The sequence below is a fragment of the Epinephelus lanceolatus genome, chromosome 17 (assembly GCF_041903045.1).
Source record: "Epinephelus lanceolatus isolate andai-2023 chromosome 17, ASM4190304v1, whole genome shotgun sequence".
NCBI lineage: Eukaryota > Metazoa > Chordata > Actinopteri > Perciformes > Serranidae > Epinephelus > Epinephelus lanceolatus.
In genome coordinates, this window is record NC_135750.1 from 24,316,711 (window position 1) to 24,332,777 (window position 16,067).

At 40.6% G+C, this 16,067-nt stretch overlaps 1 protein-coding gene across 1 annotated transcript in view; it reads right to left on the reverse strand.

Moving 5' to 3' along the window:
* eys (EGF-like photoreceptor maintenance factor) overlaps positions 1 to 16,067 on the reverse strand; it is a 218,546-nt gene that overhangs the window by 71,707 nt on the left and 130,772 nt on the right. Inside the window, exon 39 of the mRNA XM_078176251.1 lies at positions 4,768 to 4,944. Within this exon, the coding sequence (XP_078032377.1) occupies positions 4,768 to 4,944 (177 nt within the window). The remainder of the gene's footprint in view (positions 1 to 4,767; positions 4,945 to 16,067) is intronic.

Consider the following 16,067-nt stretch of genomic DNA (forward strand, 5'->3'; position numbering starts at 1 on the left):
ACGACATTTGTGCTGCATCAGTTTCCAACGGGATATCAGGAACTGTAATTAAGCAATATTGAAACATGGACCATTATAAAGCTGCAGCCAAGAATGTTAGAAGACGCCCAAAAAAGGGACAAAATTACAGTGCAGAAGTTAAAGAAGCTGATGGGATCACATTTCGCTGGAATTGTACCTTGCATAATTCCATGTTACAAATAAATAACTGATTGAATAAACAAATCAAGCACTTGCTTTAGAAAGGGCTATACATGTTTTTCACGTTGGCCACTGTAGTTCTCCTTCACACTTAGTACACAGGAGAAGTTTCAGTTTTGCAACTTCAACACTCTACGCCAGTAAACCCTGCACACTGGATCTTTAAAATGACTTCTTTGTAATTGCATGCAGTGACACTAACATCGCGTTTGGGTTTTTTTGAGGGGGCATTTACACTTGGATTTAACCTTACTGCTCACCACCAAACATCGTCAGTGATTGGGGCCAAAAAATCAAAATTTACTCTGAATGAGAGGCCAGGAACCTGCAGACAATGCCACATATACAGGGTTAATCTAGGTTACACCAGCAAGATGAATGTTGTGATGTCTGTGCCCGGTTTGTGCAGAATAAATCACCCGTGATCGCCACACAATGCATGGTGAATACACTTTCTGTTGGACTTGCACCTGACTTGCTGTGGTGTCACGTGGGGATGACGATAGTCTCACAACATCAAGGTGGCTGCAGTTTTTAGAGCGAGGAGTCGCAAATACGGTCCACCGAGAGACACAGTTGGATGTTTTTTGGAGTCATTAGAGGACCCGCAGCTCCAGGCATTCATGCAGTGGCTTCACCCCGAAGCTGGCTGGTGCTTAATATATGCATACATACTATGAACAGATGTATAATACACACAAAGCTGAATAAATGGAACAGAGTTCTCATGGCTCAGCTTTCTCAAGCCATAAAAAACACACTCCTCTCCTCCCAAAACAATGCTCTATTGTTAAGAGGGTATACTCAGTGGCTGTCGGGCCTACCTATCCAAATCTCCTTCTGTAACAAAAGAGAGTGTGTATGTGTGTGTGTGCAGGTGCAGGAACAAAAGATCTGGCAGGCGCAATGTAGAGCTCACGGTTGATGTAAAGGGTCAGCCCAATCCGTGCTCCCCATGTGACCGACCAGCTCTCACCTTCTTATGAGGACTCCTTTGTTTGCTTTTAGGTTATAGCTCAGATCGTCATCGTAGAAACAACAAAACAGACGGCTCACAGCTGTCCACAGACGGCAAGGCTATTTGTTGTCCTTCACCAGGGTATGGTGTACCTTTCTTTCCCACTATATTCTCACATCACATTTTGGTTGTGGTTCAAAGTATTTTTTTGGAAAGCATGTTATTAATGTCCTTAACTAAAAAATGGACCCAGACGTATATTAACTAGCAGCCGGGAGAAAATCTGGTCCAAGTCTCTCAAAGATTTTTAAAGAAAACTGAGTCTCAGTGCTTCCTTGGCTTTCTCCTGTAGCCTTGGAAACACAGGATTCATCTTTGTGTCCCATAATTCCCCGCAATAGCAACAGATGACTCATGGTGCTGGTGTCCCCAGGTGCCTTCCTTCTGTCAGTCCAGTAATTTTTACTATTAATATTTGGGATTGGGAAGTGCATGTGTTTTAAAAAAATATATAAAGAAACATCACAGGCAGGTTGTTTTTTTTTTTTTTTTTTTTTTAGCTTTAGTCTACTCTTTTACCCGTCTATTGTGTAATCATCCTCTACACCATGAATCTGCTATTGAACTTCATCAATTCAGATTTCATTCTGTGCTTTCTTGTTTTTTTTTTTCTCCCTGCCTTTTAAATGGCAAAATAGCTGTGGCCAAGTATCCTGTTTGCTATCACTCAGAAGCTATTTTCAGAACAATCAGAGACTGGTGAACGCAGCACAGACAGACAGAACAGAAGAGGTCAAGCGATAAAATAACAGTGATAACAAGCATGGCAGCAATCGATCCATCAGCTATGGGTCTGTCGATAATTTAGCCTCAAGGGTTAACAGTCAATATTTTGGGGGTTCTGGTTAAGCAAGCTGATATACAGATAATGGATACTGGAGCCAAGATTTCATCTTCCATGTGCCAGTTATTGTTCACACAATCTCTGATTCCACTGGCTATTGGTTTGACAACGATTTAGCTGCTGAGTAACCTCTATTAACAGATATCTTTATATGAATGCAGATGATTTTTTAAATAAACCTAATAAAAAGCTAAATTTTCTTCAGACGATAGCCGATGGGTTCCAAGGTTGCATTTTGGCCGATACATCCTTTGCTCTCCACTCGGGGTAGGAATCTCTAGAGGACTCATGATACAATAGTATCACAATACTTAAGTCAGGATACGATATAATTGCGATATTGCGATATGCTGAGTATTGCGATACAATATATTGTGATATATTGCGATTTATTACCTTGTTTCCCAACTGCCCCCAAGGGGAAACTTTGTCAAGATCAATTTTCCCTCATAACATAAAGATTTCTGTCTGTTCATCTGACTTTAATCGTTTTTATTGCAGCAAAATGTGATGCAAAGCAGACAGACTGAGCAACACGTCATAAAATCTGTTGGTGCCTCCAGCTTTGTTTTGATGAACTTCCTGCCAAATGCTGCTGACTGAGACCTCTGCTGACCTCACCAGGAGAAAAAACCTCAGCACCATCTAGTGGACCAAAAAAGCAGTTGATTTTATTATTCTAGTACCAAATTGTGTATCAAATGTGTTTTTGCAGAAATTAATTATGTATATAATAAAAGATCGATACTTGGCGTTTGTGTATCGATACAATATTACCACGTAAAATATAGCGATACTGGGCTGTATTGATTTTTCCCCCAGTCCTACTCTCCACACATTTCCCTGCAAAGCCCACATAAACGTGATTGGTCAATAAGACTCTGACTACAAACAGAAACTGAAACGTTTCAGAAAAAAAACAAAAACATCTTGACCCGTTGCCTACAAATTCTTCCCTGGGTCCAAACCTCAGAATCTGCACACTCCACCGTGTTGATTGATTTGTCTGGCAACATGACATAAAACCTGGTTTCTCGGTTGAAATAAACACAAATCAGCAGTTGGCTGTGGATGACATCGACGCTGCTAAGGAGGCCTTTTAAATTGACAAGTCTTCTCAGTATCGCCATCTTCTGTTTTTTTTTACTTCACTCTGCTCCACTCTTAAACCCCTACCCAAACAGGTATGTTGGCATGGCTACGCATCAGTGTGGACTCAAAATGACGTTTGATTAAGGAAGATATGTTGGTATATGGTGACTGGTTTTGGAAAATCGATTCTTCCTTCACCATGGAAATCGGTTAAAGTGGACGCAGTGTCAGACGAAAGATGGAAATGGAGTATAACCAGTTGATAATTCTGTCTGATATCAGGCAACACAGATTCTGCATTCATATGCAGATATCCATTTATAGAGATCAACATGACAGGAACAAGAGGGGATGTTTTTCAGGCAGCACAATGCCTGTTATTTATAACATGTCTAGACAGCATTATATAGTGTAGACTAGCCCTTCTCTTTTTAGAGGCTTACATCACAACAGAAATATATGTATTTTTGGTGATCAAAGTTTATTGTCGCTGCACTGAATCTGTTTCACCCACAGATTGTTGAATGGAAGTTTTGAAGACATTTATCCACAGATAACTATTATAGGCTATATCATAGTCTGATGTTTTTAAGATGTGCTATTTATTTTCTTGCTAAGTGTTAGATGAGACACTGACACTATTTTCATGTCTGCACAGTAAATATGAAGCAACAGCCAGCAGCCGCTCAGCTTAGCTTAGTTTAGTTTAGCATAAAGACTGGAAACAGGTACTTGAACTACTGCAGATTAAACCAATCAGATATAAGAATATATATAATATAATATGTTGATTAGTGAGCTTTGGAGGTGTTGGTAGGTTGATTTTGTTACCTTTGGACAGAGTCAGGCTGGCTGTTTCCCAATTTTTAAGTGTTTATGCTATGCTAAGCTAACTATCTCCTGGTTGTAGCTTCTTACTTTATGCACACGTGAGCGTAGTATCAATCTTTTCATCTAAGTCTTGGTAAGAAGTAAATACATGTATTTCCTCAAATGTTGCAATATCCCTTTAAATAAATCAAAGGAATATCTTCTTTGGTGAATTTGGTGTGCATCCCCACTTTATCAGTATTCACACTAATACCTGGGCTACTTATTGGGGTGATTAAATGTTGAACAGATTTTTCAAATACTGCCAACTAAGATTTTTTGCCTAATAAATATTTTGTCTGTTATGCACTCCAGAGAGGATTTAGATTAGATTAGTCTAATTTGGACCAAGGAGTAGGGTTTGGTTGCAACTGCTTTTACAGTATAACCTACTGTACATCTGTAGTATGGCACATACAGAACAAAATGTACATTTATCTTTCATAAACAGCAAAGCAGCAACATATTAGCCACAAAAAAACATGATCATTTAAAGCACTACGAGATGATGCTTTTCACTGTGGAACATAAACATAATCATTGTGCACCCACAACGACACATGTAAGAAAATAGCTGTACGAAAAAGTTAAAGATCTTCATTTGACATCGAGGGGCAACAGGTTTTGCCCAGTAGCAATATACAAAATAGACATATTTATACAGATGTATGTGTTTTCTATGCGTACCTTCATTTCATTGCAGTGCTTTCAAATGTTTGCAATAAAAAAAGACTGTACTCACTGTAGAGGATGGTGCCCTGTGTAGATCTTGTTTTCACTGTCAAATAGAGAATAACAGCGTTGTCCTTAACAGTAGCAGAGAGATTACTACTGGCACCAGAAGGCTGGAGAAGGGAAGAAAAGGGCTGCAGCTCCAAATACGATGTGCCGTCAAAAGAAGGGATGTATACTGTGGTATCTAGAAAGAAAAATAAATAAATCCAAATAAATGAAATGCATTCAAATAGAGTGAGAAAAGTGAGGAGATTCATTATATAAGTAAACATGTTTGTACTTGAAAATGTAACACAATTATGCTCGTAAGTTAATGAAGAATGACATATCTAGTAAGAGCAATGCCCTTCGGTGGTTTTGTGAGTCAACAGAACAGCAAGAATCGGCTGGTGTGCGCATTCACAGCACTGATAGCTTGCCTGTGAGCAGAGTCAGCAGGGCCCTGTCAGGGCTATGTGCTAGTGTGTTATTTCCCACTGGATGAAAAAGGGGTATGACTTTAAGGAGAGGTGGAGGAGGTACCCGCTCAGGTCATCAACTCCACAAGCCAGTGATGATCTGCCGGCTTTTACACAAAGGACACTGTACACCTGGTGGATAGCTCGCTGTTCAGGTGCATGACAGTCGATTCAAAATAGGCCACCCCGGCCTCAGCTCAGGGGATTCTACCTTCAGAGTCCAGATCTCAAGGAAAAGAGCAGTTTATCTTCAGATGAGGACTCATAAAATACAGTATGTGTGGGGTTACAAAAACTATTTTTTTTTTTTATTGTAAGAGAAATATGAATATCCTCCCATGACTCCTGCGTTCACTTTTTGGTGCTTTGATGTCGGATCAAATGGATTTTTACAGCAGATCTGTGAATAACTGACAGCATTTTCAACAGGAAGTTAAAGAAATGCAATGATAGGAACACTGAGAAATTAGATAACGATGTAAGATACAGTAAGCAGGTGGTTTTAAAGGACGTTTCTTTAAAACTTAACAGTGACAGTAAAACCACATTAATTAATTGTCAAAGCTTCCTTTAAGGTTTTGGATGTTAAAGGGGGACTACCCTCATTTCCAAAATTCATACATGTTATTCCTATGGTCTAAGACCGTCCAAAAATATTAGTAAACATAAACAACTGTCTCCCAAACCCAAAAACTAGAGTGCTAAAACTCAAACTTGTATTGTCATCAAATATAAAGTCTGGAGCTGTTCCACAGACGATGAATTGGGAAAGATGTTGTAGACGACACTGAGAGCAGCCAGGGGAATTTTCTGTGTATATGGGCACATTTTCTGTTTTACTGCTGAGAACACTACAATATAATAAAGCTCATTTGAGAATATATACATAAAGAAAACAAATATTCTGTGAGTCTACAACATCTTTCTCCCATTCATTGTCTATGGAGCAGCTCCAGACTTTATACTTGTTGACATCACAAGTTTGAGACTTACTTCTGTTTTATGGCTTTGAGAGAGAGTAACTCATGATCACAAATATTGATTGAACTTTCCCAGGCCATGGAAATAACATAGGAATTCTTAATTTGGGCCATTGCACCACCTTTCCGAACGGCGCTTGCCCATCTCCTTGGACCAACTGACCCATGTTCTATTGCTGTACACATGGAGCCCTTATCCACTTCAGCCTTCAAAGTCCTTGTTTCAATATTTGGTACTACCATCAAGATCAGCAACTGCAGCGGCTCCACCCGCGCCCACGCCCAAGGCTTCCGTGCTCACTGCGGCAGCCCTCCTTCTCATTGTGGCATAGCCCTCACTGCTCCTGTAGCCAGCAACGGCCGGGTGTGGGCCCGATGCTCCAGCGCCATCTATTTTCAGTGCTGGTTGATTTGGCAGGTGCGTTGTTACACGCTCCTCACACACTCCTTAACACAATCCTTCGCGGATTCCAACTACCATGGTCTTAGGGGGAACTGCCCATTGGTCCGACAGCCCATTGGTCCGACATCCCATTGTTTTGACCATATTAAACCCACTGTTCCGAAGTCCCGTTGTTCCGAAATTATCATGATGCCCTGTGGTTAAGGTCTGGTTAGGTTTAGGCACAAAAACCACTTGGTTAGGGTCAGGAAAAGATCATGGTGTGGGCTAAAATGAAAAAGAAAGTGACAAACACATAAGCCGTGAGCCTGCTTCGCCTCAAGCCTTTCCCAGCTGACCCAGAGCCGGTCGCGGTGCACCATCGAGGCAGAAATACGCCCGCCGGGAGCTGTTCAGTACCGTGGACCGTCGGACTAATGGGATGTCGGACCAATGGGCTGTCGGACCAATGACATGGACCCAGTCTTAGGTTGTGTAGTGGTTAGCATTGGTGCCTCATAGTGAGAGGGTCCCTAGTTCAAACCCTGCCCTTCTGTGTGGAGTTTGCATGTTCTCCCCGTGTCAGCGTGGGTTTTCTTCAGTATTGTATAGTCAAAGAAGAATGGCTTTTGTTGAGCTGCCTGATGTGAGAGTACTACACTACTTGTTGACAGTGGTGCAATGGATTTATTCATGGCAACAGGACAACACTGTCTCCTAAATATTAAGTTTGTATATTACTAAATTGTTCCCATAATTCTGTTTTAATGACAAAGTAAACACTGCCTGGGTTATGTTCAGAGACAAGGTTTCTTTTAGTGAATGAAGCACTTTATTTATGTACAGTGCTGATGTTGCAGGGAGGTGGTCGAGGTGGATGGTGGTTACGCATGGTGCAGGACTGTGACACCAGAACTCTGGGTTTGCGTTCAGACCCCTGTCTTTGGTTAGGTTTCGGCAACAAAAGCACTTTGGTTACGATATGGTAGAGGTTGTGATTTTGTTCAATGCTGTGGTTACTACAAGTGGATACAGTATTGCAAGACTGCCTACTGAAATACGCTGTCAGTATCAACATTTTTACGACTTGCCGGACATGTGCATTTGTAGAATTTCCTCATCGTGTGAATGGAAAATGTAATTCGCTCGGCATGTTTCCTTCCAGTGTATTCGCTGTTTTAAAATTTTTGTATACAAATGTAATTTCTAGGGCACAGGATAACACATTCTCTGAGTGTCAGTCATTCACGTCAACAGTTTATCCTGGAAAGGTTTTAACTAGGCTGTGAAAGGGAGCTGGATAATATACTACAGGAAAATATCAGCAAGGACAATTTCAGGGTTTGACAGTAAGGATTTCTTAGTGGTCTGAGGACCAGTTAGACGCAGACTCGGTCCAGTTTAATGACCGGTCACCACACCAACACCCGAGAAGAATATCTGGTTGTACCATTTATATTCCGATTCCCGCTCTTCCTGACCAATCAGAATGGATGACTTGTCAGAGTTGCACAAAGAGTTAAGTGGAGCAAACATGGAAGCCAATACATCACATTACAAAGAGATAATAAAAACAGTGTGTCTCTTATTGTGGAAGGAGCGGTTTCCTTGGGCTGAAAATAATGAATCAATCCAGTAATGTTTGTTGGCAATTTCTGAGCAAGGCAGATTGAGCTGGCTCATTTTTAAAGGCACCAGCAATTACAGCAAACACATACTAGATGCACACAAAAAGAGCTGGCAGCACCTAAGCATTGTGTTGGCAAAGCAGGAAGCCGACAACCCCTCATCAGGTCCCATTAATGTCAAACACAAAAACAGAAAACCGCTCACCATCCTAAAAAAGACTTTTCTGGTTGCTTTTTATAAAATTATTTGTTTTTTCTCCCAACTACATTTACAGGAATCTGTCTGGTCCTGATCTAGGGAAACATCTTTTGAAATAGTTTGCACCGATAATATAATGGCACTTTAAATGAGAAAAAAAGGAGTGCACAGTCTTATTTGGATTGATGTAATGGTTAGGTAAAAGTTGCTGAAAAGACATAAATGGGACAAAACTGTGCTCTCAACTTTCATTTTATTATTCCTCTCTGGCCAACAACCTACATCATGGCTTCAAATATATGAGAAGTAAGGACATAAGGTAATGAGCCATAAAAGGAGGTCATGATCAATACAGACCAAGTCTGAATAATTTCCTGCCTCACTGGTTTCCTCTTTTTTCGCCTACTTCCATACCTTGCAGCCATTTACTCCGTAACTAATTTTTGTGATCACTTAGCTTTCAATTGAATGCTTACATACTTGACAGAATGTCTTTGGCAAGGTCTACGACCCACTGTGTCTTCTTTGGAGAGACAATTTATCATAGCTTAAAACTCTGACATGCCCAGATGAACTGGCTTTATCTTGACAAAACCTGTCTTATGGTTGGCTACTTGACATCAAATACTCACTCAACCACCAGGCACTGGCCTGGATTACGGTACACCCACCAGAGGTGCAGCCCCAGGGTCCAAACATAAGAGAGCGAACCTCACAGCTCACACACGTCAAGCTTCTTATTTACAGGCCACACATAAGATACCAACTAAATCTGACTGAGAGGTAAGTTTGAAAGCTGCTTTGAATTGACAGTCTTCATGTGATAAAAAGGGAAAAAAATGATATCACTGCAGTGATTTAGCTGTTTTAGTGATAAAGTATGTGTGTGTGCAGGCTGTGTGAAAGGTCCCCGTAATACATTTGACAGTATGACACATGACATTTTAGCTACAAAGGGGAGTTAAAACCTTTGCTGTGCATGAAAATGTTAATATTACCAATCCCTGTTGTAGCCTTAATCCAGTACTGACTAGTGACTAGAGCACCCACTGGTCACATCTACAGTAGATGCAAAGTGGTGAAGTACTCAGATCCTTTACTACACAAGAAGTAGAAATACCATAAAGTAAAATACTCTGCTAAAAGTAATGTAAGAGTTTGTGACAATGTTAAAGTGGTTGCTCATAGTGATGAACCTACAGGGAAGTAACACATGAAGTTCCAGCTCATTGCCCACAACTGGCACAGTTAGCAATTAGCTTGGAAACACAAGCCCCCAGGAACAGGACCAGGCTTTGAAGCCAATCGGACATAGCAGCCTAACCGTGGAATTACAACTTCCAGGTTGCCCCATGTGATGCTCCCTTAAAAAGACTTTTTCCCCATAGAGAGAGAGAACATCTGTAAATCAGTTGATACATTCTTTTGGGCGTCACAATCAGCACAAGTTGACTACTATCAGTATCAGAATTTGATCTCTTCAGTCCAATAACATTTCAAAAGTCAAGAAGAGATGCACGATTCAATAATTTCATCGCTGCTTAAGTTACTGAAGCGCTGAACTGAAAGGTGGCTGGATCAGCCGGTGGAAGTCTCTGGTTGCTCCATGGGCCCCAGGACATTTAAGATCCAGGTAATTACAGTACAGGCCAAAAGTTTGGACACACCTTCTCATTCAATGCGTTTTCTTTATTTTCATGACTATTTACATTGTAGATTCTCACTGAAGGCATCAAAACTATGAATGAACACATGTGGAGTTATGTACTTAACAAAAAAAGGTGAAATAACTGAAAACATGTTTTATATTCTAGTTTCTTCAAAATAGCCACCCTTTGCTCTGATTACTGCTTTGCACACTCTTGGCATTCTCTCCATGAGCTTCAAGAGGTAGTCACCTGAAATGGTTTCCACTTCACAGGTGTGCCTTATCAGGGTTAATTAGTGGAATTTCTTGCTTTATCAATGGGGTTGGGACCATCAGTTGTGTTGTGCAGAAGTCAGGTTAATACACAGCCGACAGCCCTATTGGACAACTGTTAAAATTCATATTATGGCAAGAACCAATCAGCTAACTAAAGAAAAACGAGTGGCCATCATTACTTTAAGAAATGAAGGTCAGTCAGTCCGGAAAATTGCAAAAACTTTAAATGTGTCCCAAGTGGAGTCGCAAAAACCATCAAGCGCTACAACGAAACTGGCACACATGAGGACCGACCCAGGAAAGGAAGACCAAGAGTCACCTCTGCTTCTGAGGATAAGTTCATCCGAGTCACCAGCCTCAGAAATCGCAAGTTAACAGCAGCTCAGATCAGAGACCAGATGAATGCCACACAGAGTTCTAGCAGCAGACCCATTTCTAGAACAACTGTTAAGAGGAGACTGCGCCAATCAGGCCTTCATGGTCAAATAGCTGCTAGGAAACCACTGCTAAGGAGAGGCAACAAGCAGAAGAGATTTGTTTGGGCCAAGAAACACAAGGAATGGACGTTAGACCAGTGGAAATCTGTGCTTTGGTCTGATGAGTCCAAATTTGAGATCTTTGGTTCCAACCGCCGTGTCTTTGTGAGACGCAGAAAAGGTGAACGGATGGATTCCACATGCCTGGTTCCCACTGTGAAGCATGGAGGAGGAGGTGTGATGGTGTGGGGGTGTTTTGCTGGTGACACTGTTGGGGATTTATTCAAAATTGAAGGCACACTGAACCAGCATGGCTACCACAGCATCCTGCAGCGACATGCCATCCCATCCGGTTTGCGTTTAGTTGGACCATCATTTATTTTTCAACAGGACAATGACCCCAAACACACCTCCAGGCTGTGTAAGGGCTATTTGACCAAGAAGGAGAGTGATGGAGTGCTGCGGCAGATGACCTGGCCTCCACATTCACCGGACCTGAACCCAATCGAGATGGTTTGGGGTGAGCTGGACCGCAGAGTGAAGGCAAAGGGGCCAACAAGTGCTAAACACCTCTGGGAACTCCTTCAAGACTGTTGGAAAACCATTTCAGGTGACTACCTCTTGAAGCTCATGGAGAGAATGCCAAGAGTGTGCAAAGCAGTAATCAGAGCAAAGGGTGGCTATTTTGAAGAAACTAGAATATAAAACATATTTTCAGTTATTTCACCTTTTTTTGTTAAGCACATAACTCCACATGTGTTCATTCATAGTTTTGATGCCTTCAGTGAGAATCTACAATGTAAATAGTCATGAAAATAAAGAAAACGCATTGAATGAGAAGGTGTGTCCAAACTTTTGGCCTGTACTGTGTATCCCCTTAAGTTAGGCTTGGACTGTATGAAGATAATATGATACGCAGGGATATCTGAAAATCCAAAAGGTATGATTTCCAATTCCGTCCAAAATGCATTCCTCTTTCTCTTAAACTGATACAGAGATGCTGTATTGAGGTACTGTAGTGCACAGCATGTGCCACCAGAGGTCAGTCTCTACTTATAAAACAGGCAGCTGAGCTGAGAAAGATTGCGACTATGAGTTCTGGGGTTACAGAGGAAGTTACACAAGAAAAATGTCTATGTCCGTGTTTGGAATTATTGCCACATATAACTTTATCTTAAGATGACTTCTTCTACAAAAGCAGTTAATTAACAACATAATTTTATTCACCGCCGTTCAACCTTCTGATGTGTCGGTATCCGCCACGGCAACAAGTGTCATCGGGTCCTCCAGCAAGAGAGACGCTCATTCTCTATTCTATTATCAATTAATTATGATAAGGGCTATAAGTATTTCAAACCAGCAAGACTTGTCTAGGTAGGCAAACTGCATATTAGAAACACAGCACTGTAAAGTAGACAATGTCAAACATGATACAGGGACTTTAGTCACCAGTAGCTCAGCTTTTATGCTTTAACTGCATACCCTGATAAAATGTCAAGAAGGCATGATGGTATGAAAAAAATATATACCACCTAAACCTACATGAAGTCAAACTTTTTTTGCTTAATGCGCAACCGAGCAATTTTTGTAGGAAAGAGCGGGGCCCTGCCTTCAACGCTGTATCTAGTTTTCTTTATACATCCATAGGTGAACAAAGAGGACCATTTTCCAGCTTAAGAGCAAGATATTTCATGTACTCATGATACAATATGTTCCCAATTATTATTATTTTAACAATTAAGATTGTGGTATCATCATTTCTGATACATTAATCAATGTTGAATTGTTGTAGGTGGACATAATTTTAACTAACTTTTATATTACTTGGTAGTATAAACTAAAGCAGTACATTATATATCATAATAATCATGGTAAGTTTTGTATGAAAAACATTATTCTGCAAAATAACTACAGCTGACATACAGTGTGGTGAAGTAAAAGTACATTTGCTTATAAGACTGGGAGAAGCAGAAGTATTAAGTAGCGTTAATGGTGATGGTTACTGCACATTTAACCACTGCATGTACACCAACACATAAATAGACCTTTTCTTTGCTATTGTGGTGCCTGTGTTTCCTGTCAGCTACCGCATTAACGTTCTCACAGGAAATACAAAGGGGCCCATTCTGAGTATTTATGTTGTCAAGTTCGCAAAGGTCTATATATATTCACATACTGTCACCCCCTTTAAGTCTATAAGTTCACCTTTATATTTCAGGTCAAATTATCCACTATTAGGTTACATTTTAGAACATGTATGACTAATATTAATTACATCAGTAGATTAGCACTTTGTGTATAATAATTTAAGAGGCCACAGAGACTCATGTGCATCCTGATATATCTCTTAGATGTACAGAGTGTGTGACATGTGAGCATTTCATCTAGGACACAAACAAGTCCACCTCATTAGTCACTGGGTAGGATGACGCGTCTATAATTAACTGGGAGCGGGGGCTTTCTTCTTCACGTACGTCTATTCTTAATTCAATAAGATGTGAGGACAAGGCTGTCACCCAGCAAAGTTGCTCAAGCAATACACATTCACAGACTTTGTCAGCATGTAAACAGCCTCTGGACTCCGTCTGCCTGCTATCAGAACCAGTGTTGCAAAGCACATCACTGGATGAGTGCTCACATGAGATTGCACTCTGTTAACCTGAGAGACTGAACTGCTTTTGAGGAGGAGGAATTCCTCAAACTCAGCAGAAATTACTCTGAAAGGCCACTGCTGGTATTTAAAGGAAAAGTTTATGAGTGTGACAAGTTGAGGGATAAGCAGGAACTTACTTTATGGCCATGGAAGGTAAAGGCTGATGGTAGGAGCCATAACTTTTCTTTTTTTAAAATTACAAAATTGCGAGAATGAACATTGGATTCATTTTACAGGTACAGTGGTGGAAATTTACTGCTGTGTTAGTGGGCATCATGTAGTCAGGTTATAATGCATCTTTGGCTCATTAGGGTTAATTTCTAATCAGTGAGGTTAGCTCTAAGTTCACACAATGTCCCATGGGCAACATGTCCATGCAAACTGCTAATGTGCTGCTGTCACATGTGATGATACTTTGTGGCACACTTGTAATTACCCTTCTCTTAACCTGTAAGGTACAACTGTGAGAAATAAATTAATGAATTAATGAGTGAATGAATCAATGAATGATTCCTTTTTCTCTACCGGCTGTTTAGAAGTTGGCCAAAGCATCTTTAACACTGGCTTGCAAAGCAGCGTCTCTGTCATGGAAGCAGCACGTAGCAGTCTCCCATGGGACGAACAAATGAGAGTGAAGTCCTAAAAATAGCATCATTTTTGTTACACTGCCCGGAGAGACAAATAACATTTCAGTAGATTACTTAAACACCTGTAAATTAGCATTTTTAGAACACATGGCGGAGGTGTCAAATAAGGGTGTCAGGTGCACACAGGCTGCTCGAGCCATGTTAATGACTGTTAACATTGGCGTCGAGCGTCATTCTGTCACATTTTCATGTATATACAGGATTATAATATCAGCCTAAATCACATTCAGGGGTCATGGAGGTGAAGATCAATCCAGTTTTGATTGTTGAAACTCTCTGAAACGCTAATAAGAATTTCCATCGCTTAACATATTCCCAAGACTTAAGATGTACAGTGCATATGATATTTGGTCGCTACTGCAAAGCTGCTTATTTAAACCCTATGACTGACAGCATTGTTAGTGCAACACTCTATGAGCTGAGGAGACAGAAGGAAGCTCTCAGTTCTTGCTTGTAGCATGTATGTAGTCTGCAATGATAACAGTGGTAGATTACCACTTGAAATAATTTCATTTCTTAGTTGCAGAGCTGCTAACATTACCCTGAACTGTGCTTGTGTTCTGTAAAAACATCTACACTTTGAAGAAATGATACACAGTGAATGTGCTAGTCTTTTATTTATTTAAATCAACATAACCTGTAACGCTTACAGGATATGCTCCTTGGCCTTGACAGAAATTTGTTGAAGAGACCATGTTAACTGCATATGCTAACAAATGCAGTTTAGCTTTGAGCAGATAAACACTGTTTAATCCATCCCTTACCAGGGCTGTGTATTAATAAGAATCTGGTGATACGATACGTATCACGATACAGGGGTTACGATTCAATAAATTGCGATATATTGTGATACTGTAGGCTAGATGATACATTGCGACTTTTTCAATCTAATTTTAGAAGAAATGTCATAGCATAAAGAACACAACCCCATATGCGTAAAATCATGCAATCAGAACAGTGGGATCTGCATTTGTATTTATCACAGTTCCTCTAACACGCTAGCAATATGTTATATTTGAGTAGGAGACAATATTAACTTCTGCCACAAATCTTTGCGATGTAAACTATTATTTAAAAGCTATAGTGCTCTTAAAAGTCAATACAGGGTCACAAAATATATATCAAGATTCTTAAATGTATTGTGTTTTTCTTAGGGCTCATTTATGCTCCCTTTACGTACGAAAATGTATACGTCCGTTTCAAACGATGTAACCGTCACTGCCCACATACCATGCACCTTTTACGTTGGCATGGATGTTAACCAATATATCCACCAGGAGGCAGCCCAGCGTCAAAAGTTTATGACAATAACAAACTCAAAAACAAACATGGCGACTGTGGAGGAGATACTGATAATGTACCTCTTGCATAAAAGACAAAAACAGAGGCAGCGTTGTAGGAGGCGGTGGTCGGTGAGGCCGTTAAATACATCGTGACTGGAGGACGGAGAATTCTTTTCTCTAGTACTGCCGATGAAAGAAATTGAATTGTTATTTCTTCTTCCTGTCTCACTAGAGCTACGTATCGGGTAGTGACAGCAACACTGCCCCCACGGTTCCCAGTGGTACTGCTCCGTTTGGCCCGTATCTGTAAGCTTTATGGAAACGTGCAGAAATACGGACGAAATGAACGCGGAGCACGGACAGAAGGCTCCGTCCGTATCCGGGTCCGTATTTAACGTTGAGCATAAATGAGCCCTTATACCTCTGCCCCTTACACTTTTGCTTGTGTTTTTGGTTTAGAAAAAGCTAAAAAAAAAAGGGACACCGCCATCCAAACTCTGAATGCCAAGTAACCAATATGTGGAGAGATCCAAAGCTTGAAAGACCTGCTGTGCTTAGTTAGCTATTAATGCTAAGGTACGACTGGTCAATCACTGTTTGAAGGAAGGAATTAATAAATTGCCAATTTTTGAATTATTTCAATTCCACTTATAACTACATGGACCTACACAGTGAGA